The sequence below is a fragment of the Camelina sativa genome, chromosome 12 (genome assembly GCF_000633955.1).
Source record: "Camelina sativa cultivar DH55 chromosome 12, Cs, whole genome shotgun sequence".
NCBI lineage: Eukaryota > Viridiplantae > Streptophyta > Magnoliopsida > Brassicales > Brassicaceae > Camelina > Camelina sativa.
Window position 1 is genome coordinate 3,848,096 of NC_025696.1, and position 10,530 is coordinate 3,858,625.

The 10,530-nt window shown below is 36.6% G+C and overlaps 2 protein-coding genes, 1 long non-coding RNA gene and 1 pseudogene across 3 annotated transcripts in view; 2 read left to right on the plus strand and 2 right to left on the minus strand.

Annotated features, from left to right (window-relative positions):
- LOC109127896 overlaps positions 1-1,221 on the plus strand; it is a 6,409-nt pseudogene extending 5,188 nt beyond the window's left edge.
- On the minus strand, positions 1,288-1,762 carry LOC109128175. The gene is made up of 2 exons (XR_002034628.1): positions 1,711-1,762; positions 1,288-1,625 (listed from the first exon to the last, which is right to left on the minus strand). It is a non-coding gene; the product is annotated as an uncharacterized LOC109128175 (long non-coding RNA).
- LOC104729984 (serine/threonine-protein kinase Aurora-1-like) lies at positions 1,927-4,110 on the minus strand. The gene is made up of 9 exons (XM_010449033.2): positions 3,938-4,110; positions 3,558-3,662; positions 3,296-3,442; positions 3,113-3,208; positions 2,928-3,023; positions 2,725-2,821; positions 2,513-2,630; positions 2,350-2,422; positions 1,927-2,264 (listed from the first exon to the last, which is right to left on the minus strand). Exons 1-9 carry the CDS (start codon positions 3,977-3,979, stop codon positions 2,163-2,165), a joined length of 876 nt encoding a protein of 291 aa, XP_010447335.1. The 5' UTR covers positions 3,980-4,110; the 3' UTR covers positions 1,927-2,162.
- LOC104729986 (calcineurin-binding protein cabin-1-like) overlaps positions 4,847-10,530 on the plus strand; it is an 11,344-nt gene continuing 5,660 nt past the window's right edge. The window contains exons 1-10 of the mRNA XM_010449037.2: positions 4,847-5,064; positions 5,161-5,232; positions 5,328-5,447; positions 5,541-5,581; positions 5,695-5,906; positions 6,173-7,956; positions 8,336-8,551; positions 8,757-9,320; positions 9,755-9,970; positions 10,356-10,506. Of these exons, the coding sequence (XP_010447339.1) occupies positions 5,062-5,064; positions 5,161-5,232; positions 5,328-5,447; positions 5,541-5,581; positions 5,695-5,906; positions 6,173-7,956; positions 8,336-8,551; positions 8,757-9,320; positions 9,755-9,970; positions 10,356-10,412 (3,285 nt within the window). The 5' untranslated portion in view covers positions 4,847-5,061 and the 3' untranslated portion in view covers positions 10,413-10,506. The remainder of the gene's footprint in view (positions 5,065-5,160; positions 5,233-5,327; positions 5,448-5,540; positions 5,582-5,694; positions 5,907-6,172; positions 7,957-8,335; positions 8,552-8,756; positions 9,321-9,754; positions 9,971-10,355; positions 10,507-10,530) is intronic.

Consider the following 10,530-nt stretch of genomic DNA (forward strand, 5'->3'; position numbering starts at 1 on the left):
TTGGGAGTTTGTGTCTAGTCCTGGCGAGGAAGTATGTAGGGAATTTTCTAGTTGCGAAAGTATAGGTTATGATGGGAATGTATACGTAGAATCTATGCAGACACATGGGCTTTACGAGCTGCATAAAGGTAGATGGAGAAAAGGACAATTATCGATGACTAACGGTGGTAGCTTATCATCTCAATGTGTGATCGACAATGTTCTTTATCGTTCTAGGAGCTGGATCATCCATTGGTATGACTCTGAGGCAAAATTGTGGAGAGAGTTGAAGGGTTTGGAGAAATTGTTAGGCATTCGTAGTTCTGGTGGAAAAATTCTTCCTACTACTAAATGTGTGAATTATGGTGGAAAAATGGCTGTTTTCTGGGTGGAGAAGGTGTACCTTTAACCAGCGTTATCAGAAAACAAATATTTGGTGTGCGGAAATTACGATTGAAAGACGCGAAAAAGGAGAGATTTGGGGGACTCTTGAGTGGTTTGACGTTGTGTTTACAACCAATGAGGAACGTGTTAATTTAACACATGTCTTTGCTACTACTCTTTGATTGATCATCGTTTTATTTTCTTTATTTTGAAGGGATTGTTTATCTTGAGATTAGACAAGTAAGAAAACACTTTGTAGAGTTTCCTGCTCCCGTTAATGACATAGAACATACTACTACATAATACAGAATTACAGATACTTGAGATTTTTCTTGGGATACAATTTATTCGAAACATGAATGAGCAAAAAAATAAAAATAATAAAGAAGATTCATACACCTACACAATGGTGTTCTTGTCTTTCTAGATAACAGTTTGGCTCGAGATTGCCAAGAACAGTTAGAACTGAAAGCGTTTTGNGTAGCTTATCATCTCAATGTGTGATCGACAATGTTCTTTATCGTTCTAGGAGCTGGATCATCCATTGGTATGACTCTGAGGCAAAATTGTGGAGAGAGTTGAAGGGTTTGGAGAAATTGTTAGGCATTCGTAGTTCTGGTGGAAAAATTCTTCCTACTACTAAATGTGTGAATTATGGTGGAAAAATGGCTGTTTTCTGGGTGGAGAAGGTGTACCTTTAACCAGCGTTATCAGAAAACAAATATTTGGTGTGCGGAAATTACGATTGAAAGACGCGAAAAAGGAGAGATTTGGGGGACTCTTGAGTGGTTTGACGTTGTGTTTACAACCAATGAGGAACGTGTTAATTTAACACATGTCTTTGCTACTACTCTTTGATTGATCATCGTTTTATTTTCTTTATTTTGAAGGGATTGTTTATCTTGAGATTAGACAAGTAAGAAAACACTTTGTAGAGTTTCCTGCTCCCGTTAATGACATAGAACATACTACTACATAATACAGAATTACAGATACTTGAGATTTTTCTTGGGATACAATTTATTCGAAACATGAATGAGCAAAAAAATAAAAATAATAAAGAAGATTCATACACCTACACAATGGTGTTCTTGTCTTTCTAGATAACAGTTTGGCTCGAGATTGCCAAGAACAGTTAGAACTGAAAGCGTTTTGTTTTTTTAACCTCTGTAGATACCAGAAGGATCAGCGTTTTGCACAATCCATGGATGCTCCAGAAGCTTGTGCAATGGCAGACGTTGTGAAGACTCCTTGACAAGCATCTATATATATTATACAATCGAGAAATATGTGAGATTTCAGATTCAATAACTACTACTTCCACCAAAGTGTAGGTGTTAGAAAAACCTGGCTGATTAGATCCTTTGCAGATCCAGAGACAATTGGTTTGGGAGGGAACNAGGAGAGATTTGGGGGACTCTTGAGTGGTTTGACGTTGTGTTTACAACCAATGAGGAACGTGTTAATTTAACACATGTCTTTGCTACTACTCTTTGATTGATCATCGTTTTATTTTCTTTATTTTGAAGGGATTGTTTATCTTGAGATTAGACAAGTAAGAAAACACTTTGTAGAGTTTCCTGCTCCCGTTAATGACATAGAACATACTACTACATAATACAGAATTACAGATACTTGAGATTTTTCTTGGGATACAATTTATTCGAAACATGAATGAGCAAAAAAATAAAAATAATAAAGAAGATTCATACACCTACACAATGGTGTTCTTGTCTTTCTAGATAACAGTTTGGCTCGAGATTGCCAAGAACAGTTAGAACTGAAAGCGTTTTGTTTTTTTAACCTCTGTAGATACCAGAAGGATCAGCGTTTTGCACAATCCATGGATGCTCCAGAAGCTTGTGCAATGGCAGACGTTGTGAAGACTCCTTGACAAGCATCTATATATATTATACAATCGAGAAATATGTGAGATTTCAGATTCAATAACTACTACTTCCACCAAAGTGTAGGTGTTAGAAAAACCTGGCTAATTAGATCCTTTGCAGATCCAGAGACAATTGGTTTGGGAGGGAACTTGAGATCCACTTGCACAATCCTGTTAGAGAGTATATGTATCATCAGACAAACCCACAAGAAACAGACTAGTAATTGTAGATTTCATAAGCAGCTAATTTATTTTTTGAACCTTCTGTATGTGTCTGAGTGCTCCATGGCTTCGAAAGGAGGCACACCATAAAGAAACTCGTAACAGAGAATCCCAAGGCTCCAGATATCTACACTAGCATCATGTTCTACGCTTTCGACTGTAAGAAAACCAAAAGATCACTGTTAATAAAAAAGAATTTAGATCATCACACAAGAGCTAACTTTCATTCATTCCAAGTGTTCCAACATTACCCATCTCAGGAGGAAGGTAATCTAGTGTGCCACACATTGTCCTTCTGCGGTTAAATGTGTGTACTGACCAACCAAAGTCTGCAATCTTGAGCTCACCCTGATAGTTAAAGAATCCATAAATGTTAATAACACTAGCTTAGTTTCACAATCAAATGGATAGGTGTTACTTACTACAAGAAAAAAAGGTTAAAAGCTTATATCACCTGAGCACCAATTAACAGATTTTCAGGTTTAATATCTCTGTGTATCACATGCTTGCCATGGCAATAGATGAGAGCCCTCGCCAACGACGCAACATACTGACACAAAGAAAGCATAAGAATATCAGTTTTTCAACAACAAATTAGTTCCAGAGGTAAAAAAAAAAAAGGTAGAAGGAAGGACTAACAGTTGCAGCACGTCTCTCGCTAAAGAATTTACATCTCTGTAATTCTTTATAGAGCTCACCTCTAGCAGCATATTCAAGTATCAAATAAACTCGTTTCTGCAAAACAATTGATGAAGTTAGATTAAAAAACCAAGTTTGTATCTTTGAATAAAAAAGGAGAAAAACAAAACATTGTGACATTACTTGATCATAGAAGTAACCGTAGAGCCTGAGTATATTAGGGTGGCGAAGATGAGACTGAATCTCGACTTCTCTTCTGAGCTGATGTTCAACTTGAGATTGTTGAAGCTGGCTTTTGAAAAGAACCTTTAATGCCACAATGTGACTGCTCTGTTTCATATATAAAACCATATATTATTATAAAGAACATAAAAACCACAAAAGTCTTGAAATTTATGTGTGGGGAGATGATTATTATAGATGGTTTGTTTATATATAGACTGACCCGTTTTTCTCTGGCGAGATAGACGTGACCGAACTTTCCTCGACCAAGAGGCTTACCAATGTCGAAATCGCTTAAAGTCCATCTCTTTTGTGCATCTGTAGCCTCCTGATTAACAAATTGAATCAAAATCCAATTTTTCAGATAATTGAAATCGAATCCCTAAAAACGAATCTGCTTTGGATTAGACCAAGAAACTGTAATTGTCAAGAAATTAACGAAAATTCTCAAAACCCTAATCGTGCAACAGACGAATCGAATGAAACGGAACAAAGATTTTGCTGTCACCCTCAAAGATTGAGAAACCCCCAAAAAAAGGATTTAGCTTTCAAAAGCCCTAAAAAAGACGAAGGAAGCATCAGGTAATGGAATCGTGAAAGTACCTTCTCTTGCTGTTGTTGTTGTGTCTCCGAAGGGATCGCCATTGGAAGAAGAGATCAACCCCGAGAGAGAGAGAGAGAGGCCAAACAAATCAGAGACAGTTTTCAAATACAATTGTTCAAGAGAAGAAGATCCAAATCCAATTGTAAAAAGATAAGGTGGAGCGGGGAGGGGCCTTTAAATTAATTAAATAAACTAACGAGACAGTTTTCAAATACTATAAAAAAGGAAGAAAAAGGTAATAACGGTCGAATTTTTTTTGGTGTGCCACTTGCTACATTGCCAGGGTGTCTCTGTGGACCGGACCAAATCATAAATTAAATTTTACCTTAACCGTATATACTTTACTTTGTTTGGAAATATAAAAATTTACAATTGTAATGAAACACAAACGGTGAAAATATAAAAATTTACAATTGTAATGAAAAAAAAAAATTATGATATGCCCTTTGCTCTCAATTAATATTAATAACGTTTTTTTTTTTTTTGGGGTAAAAACTGGTCTCCAGCCCAATTAGTATCTTTGAGTCTTACAAAAATAAGATAACTTATAAAATACACAGTACATATGTAGTTTAATTAATGGATAGGGGTCCAATAAAGTTCATTGCATATTGAAATAGAATTAGGCCCATTAAAAAGTAGCGGCCAAAGAAAACAGTTGAAGTTATGTGATGAGATTAACCTAAATTAGTTAAAAGATGAATGTGTTTTACTAATCATCTATTCTAAATCTGATCATCCAATACGTTTGTGTTGAAGAAACTTGATAGATGAACCAAAAAAAATAGCGTTATAATAACTCCGTTATTAATTTTGATATATGACTTTATTTTTGCAAAATTTCCATTTTTGTTTTTATTTCCATTATCCAGAGCATATATATATCGGGAAGAAAAAAAAACCCTTTTTATGTTTAACAGACGGCTAACAGAGGAGGGGAGTTGCAAAAATAGCCAAAAACAAAACACAGTGGAAGAAGAATAAAGACACAACACGAAGAATGGGATATACATTGGAATCTAAAACCCTAATTCATAATGTGTATGATAAACCCTAGAAGAAGATAGTTGATAGACGAATTTGAATCACGGTGTACCTCTGCAGCTTCGACTATCAAATCAAGATGGTAATTGATAACTTCGGGCAAGTTTCAATTTTGATCCTTTTAATTAATTTAGGGTTTGCTTTTTTTGATCTCTTCCTCCTACGTTTTTTCTTTCAGTTTTCGATTGCAGCGATCAATACTGAATCCAAAGAGAAGTGGGAACCTTTAGCTCCTAGCAAAGAAGCTCAGGTAATTCTCTTTTTGTATTGTTGGTTAATCTGAAAGCGAGATCTGCTCATTGTTTGAAATCGAAATTGAACTGTTTTTGTTTCTGTCCTCTTCAGGAGTTTCATCTGTCACAAACATATCATGATGGTCTTCTCAAGCTGCAAGCTAAAGACTATGAGAAGGCTCGGGAGCTGCTTGAATCTATCCTTAAGGATCCTATAATAGCTAACTCCAAAGTAAATTAAACTTGTTCTGTTTATTCTAATGCTTTCTCTGAATCATCACCTGTTTTTTTTTTTTTAACAAGACATTGAGTCATTTCTTTTCAGGTGGAGACTATTGCAAACGATAATCATCTCCATCATCTCAGGTCAGGCTCCAATGTTTTAATCCATCTGGTTACATGTCTAGTAATTGATGTTATGTTTTGTTTACTAGTACTGTGTTCGTCGAACGCCGATACATAATTTATTTTGTTTGCAGATTTTTGGCTCTGAAGAACCTTGCCAATGTATTTCTTGAGCTAGGTTCCAGTCATTACGAGAATGCTTTAAACTGTTATCTTCAAGCTATAGACATAGATGCAAAAGATTCTGTGCTGTGGAACCATCTTGGAACCCTATCATGTTCTATGGGACTACTGAGTATTTCACGATGGGCATTTGAACAAGGACTTCTCTGCAGCCCTAATAACTGTACGTTCTGTTTTTCATCTTCTGTCTTCTCCCTATATATAATACACACGGGAATCCTAGTTTGTCATGGTTTGAAAAGTGAAATATCTACTACTCGTTTATATTTTACTGGTATGTTTCTACATGACTTATAGCTTTTGCAATAGATGTTGAATCTATGATTGCTCGCTGTTCGTGGGTTCACGTTGGTTATATGTGGTATAAACTGTTGCATATATGTTTCCCTCATTCCCTAACCCCTAAAAATGGAATTGGCTATTGTGCAGGGAACTGCATGGAGAAACTTCTAGAAGTTCTCATTGCCATAGGTGATGAAGTTTCCTGTCTTTCAGTTGCAAATCTGATTATAAGGCATTGGCCATCACATTCTCGTGCTTTGCATGTTAAACATTGTATTGAGGAAACAGATTCAGCCCCTTTTGCGCCCAAGGGTATAGATAAACTTGAACCTCACCACGTTCGGCTCAAATTTCTTGGCAAGAGAAAGGTGTCTGACATGAATCAGGACTTGAATGCTGCCTCCAAGAAGTTGAAAAAAAGTGTGCAAGTTAAACTTACTGAAGCTTCATGGGTGGCACTGATAAATATTCTTATTGGGATAGTGCAGCCTTCGCGTGAAACTGTGGGCATATCCGCTGATATACCATTAACCATTGAATTAGCTCTTAGCACAGAGGCTGTAATGCAATGTCTGGAAAAGAAGGATAATTTTGTGGATTCTGATTCAAGTATTGTGTCTGTTAAGGATTGCAACTTTGAAAGAGAAAGTGGTGGTGCTGTAAAAGAAAAAGAACCTGTGTTTTCTGAAGAACACCCCCAAGAAAGGCGGAGTACTCGTCTTGAACGGCTTCGGAACCAGAAACCTGAGAAGGAAGAGTTAGAATGTGATAATAGCAAGGATCCTAGCAGTGACATCCTTCAATATCTTGAGAATTTTGTCATTGAAAGGGGATTCAACAGAGTATCTGCTGGTTCTTTCTGCCTTGAGGAATCTGATCCAAGTTCTGAACACGCTGTCGTTTCTAATTTTGTGAAGGAAAATTCAGAAAATTATGGTGCGTATCATATGGGTCACTTGCTTCTAGAATATATTGCTTGTGAATGTGAACATCTATTGACTCGTGATACTGGCTTAAAAATTTTGGAGCTAGAAAAGCTCACAAGACACTGGGGCCGAGATCGGAAACCTGAATGCAGTCTTTTTCTCGCCGAGCTGTACTTTGATCTTGACTCTAAACGGTCAGATAGTCCTGATGGCCCATCATGCATGGTAGAAGTAACATATCATCTCTCAAAGATAATTGAATCTGTTTCCCTTGATTATGCTATCGACTCTACGCCTATTTCTTGGGAAAAAAGTTTTTCTGACTCCGCCTTTAAGAGTTTTCAAGGTGATGAGACTGCTAAGGAGGTGTTAGATTATAATAAAAGATCTTTCTGGGTTCGATATTTCTGGTTGAGTGCACGGTTATCAATTTTGGAGGACAAAAAAGCTAAAGCACTTGAAGAACTTTTCAAGTGTGTGTCATTGTTGGACAAGGAAGGTATTGGAGAAGCTCCTGTCTTAATTCAGCTGCCTCACTGCAGAAGAACTCCAGAGCTGAACATCGACACAATCATTCATGAAATAAATCTGCTTAAGATTGATTTGTTGTTGGAAAATACTATACCTGAGATGATGGAGAAAGAAGTTTATTCGGAGTGTGTAAATTTACTTTCACCTCTTTTATTTTCAAATAAAGACATCTTGCCTGCATACGCTTTGAAAACGGAAGAAGGGCTCTCCTCTGTTGAGTTATCAGCACTTGACGTTTTAATAAAAGCATGCCAGAAGAGTAAGCCTATAGATGTTGAGGTTTATATGAATTGTCATAGAAGAAAGTTGCAAGTTCTCCTGGAATCAACTGGTACGGGAGGATCTGTTGTGACACCTAAAACCCCGTCTAAAGATTCAAGTGAGAGTTGGGATCACTTGGTGGCGGAGGAAGTCAAGGCAATTCTTCTCTGTATCTCTCAAGTGAAGAACTTCCTTGACCAGTCAGGAAACACTGTAAGTCTGAAATTTGTTTTGAAATATACGGTATGGTTTTCAAAAGCTAATAATTTTTGTTTGCTATGGATATGTGATTTCGATCATGCTGGTACAAGCTAACAAGCGTATGAGTTAAAATATACAGATGGTCATCGAGTTTGTTTGAATCATTTAACTGCGTCATCTGCTTGTTCCTTGCTTGATATGCTTACTCAAATTATGAAAATCTTCAGGGTCTTGTACTACAGACTACTGAAAGAGCATAAAGTTTTAAAGAAATTTTCATGTGTAAATACTAGGCAGAAAATGTACAAGAGATCAATATTGTAACAAATTTGTTGTCCTAAGAAAACAAAAAAATGTGGCCGCGTGTATTGATGTGTTGTTTTATGTGCAGAATGGCATGGTTGCCCCAAGAGATTGTGTAGCTGGTATACAAGCTTTGCTTTTGACAGTCATGTCATATATCGTGAGGCATTTTCTTTCTAAGAGATATTCAGATTCTCAAAATGCTGATGGGATTGAAGAAGAGAAGAAGTCTTGCTTTCTCGATGCAGCTATTGGATTCTGTAAACTTCAACACCTTGATTCTACCATATCTACTAAACATCAAGTAAGACATGGTTTACTACCGTTTTTTGTTTTCTTTCGATTTTTTGGTGATATGTGATGAATTTGGGGCTCTCAGTTTGACATACTTAGGCGTGTCTGTTTGGTGGACAAATTAATAATGTTATCTTACAATTATCAGCCATGATGATAAAAGCTACTTTGGTCTGCTGCTTTGTAACAATGGACTCTCTCAATTTTCTTTTTAGGTTGAGTTGATCATAGGTCTCCATAATTTGCTTGCTGAATATGGGCTTTGCTGTGCTGGTATAAATTGTGCGGGGGAGGAAGGAGCTTTTCTTAGATTTGCGATTAAGCATTTATTGGCTGTGGACATGAAAGTCAAATCCAGTATTAACTCCCCAGATGGTCTTGATATGGCATTGCCTGACAAATTCTGCAGAAATGAAATAAAATCATTTCTCGCAGAGGTGCATGTTGAGAAAAACGGAAACAATAAAACAGATTCCAAGAATGATGGTTGTGAAGGACAAGTTGATAAAAGGGAAAAAGAACAGTCAGAAGAAGAAAGCAAACCGATTCCGGAACACACTGAAGAAGTTGCTGAAGAAGAAAAAGATGAACTTGAGTTGTCGATCAACAACGCTTTAGATCAATGTTTTTTTTGCCTGTATGGTCTGAATCTTAGAGTTGATGGTTCCTACGAAGATGAGCTTGCTGTGCACAAAAACACTAGCCGGGGAGACTATCAGACAAAGGAACAATGTGTTGATGTCTTCCAGTACATACTACCCTATGCCAAGGCTTCATCTGTGAGTGATCTTTCCTTAACTTTTGTAGGTGCATTTTCATGTGTGTGATAAGTGCGTGCCAAAGTTTATTTTCTTGTACTTGGTGCTAATTTTTTCTGTGAGTAGATGAAATCATATTGCAATCTACCAAAACATCTATTTACTTTCTGTAGCTAGGCTCACATGTCAACTGGTGTTTACCAAATAATGTATATAGATTTAAGCATGCATGGCACACACAAATTATAAGGTGTTGCAAGTTGTGTTCAGTACATGAGTTGTACCAATAGTAACTCATGCAGCTTATAATTGCAAAATATTTAGTTTTTGACAAATAAGTTATAAGAATGCATCCACATGATATAATACAGAATGTGTTGCTAGCAGTATTCAATACACGTACTGTGTTTTTAAGATAGACTCTGGTAATCTTATAACTGTCCTTCCTGTTTCAGAGAACTGGTCTAATTAAACTCCGAAGAGTCTTGAGAGCAATAAAAAAGCATTTTTCACGACCACCAGATGATCTCCTAGTTGGCAATGTGATAGATAAATTTTTAGATGACCCTGATTTATGTGAAGACAAACTCTCATACGAGGCTGGTTCTGAAGGATTCCTCGAAACCATAATTAAATGTATAATTCCCAGCAGAACTCTCAGTGAGTACAAGGTATCACTGCTTCACAGGTATAACCAAGCATATTTTTGTTATGAATTCCTCTTGCCAAAAATCACATCCATAGTCTGAAATCTTTTAGCGGATTCTTTGCATAATCAATAATAATACTGTTGAATAGAGGTAACCATGCAGGATGATCTGAATGTTTATGTATATTCTCTACCCTAAATATCTCTATGAATTTCACATGTCTGATTTTTATGACAAGCAGACAATGATGAATAAGAATAAGTTTCCTAGAATTTTGTTCTTGTTCTCGTTGAAAATGATGAACCACGAAAGAGAATTTTTGCCACTGCCCAAAAACAATTATTTGAGTTTTAGATATATATATAATGTTGGAATACGTAAGAATGTTGTATTAACTTGCTTGCAGTTCCGATCCATATTTGGACGTCTACCGCAACTTGTATTATTTCCTAGCTCAGTCTGAGGAAGTTAGTGCTAGTGATAAGTGGCCCGGCTTTGTTCTCACGAAGGAAGGAGAAGAGTTTGTACAGCAAAATGCAAATCTATTCAAATATGATCTGCTTTACAATCCTCTGCGCTTT

Coding starts and splice junctions, on each gene's coding strand:
- LOC104729984 (XM_010449033.2), bottom strand. CDS start 3,979: ATGGCGATCCCTTCGGAGACACAACAACAACAGCAAGAGAAG. Junction 2,822..2,927: donor ATCTGTTAATTGGTGCTCAG/GTGATATAAGCT, acceptor TTTAACTATCAG/GGTGAGCTCAAGATTGCAGA. Junction 2,265..2,349: donor CAAAGGATCTAATTAGCCAG/GTTTTTCTAACA, acceptor TAATATATATAG/ATGCTTGTCAAGGAGTCTTC.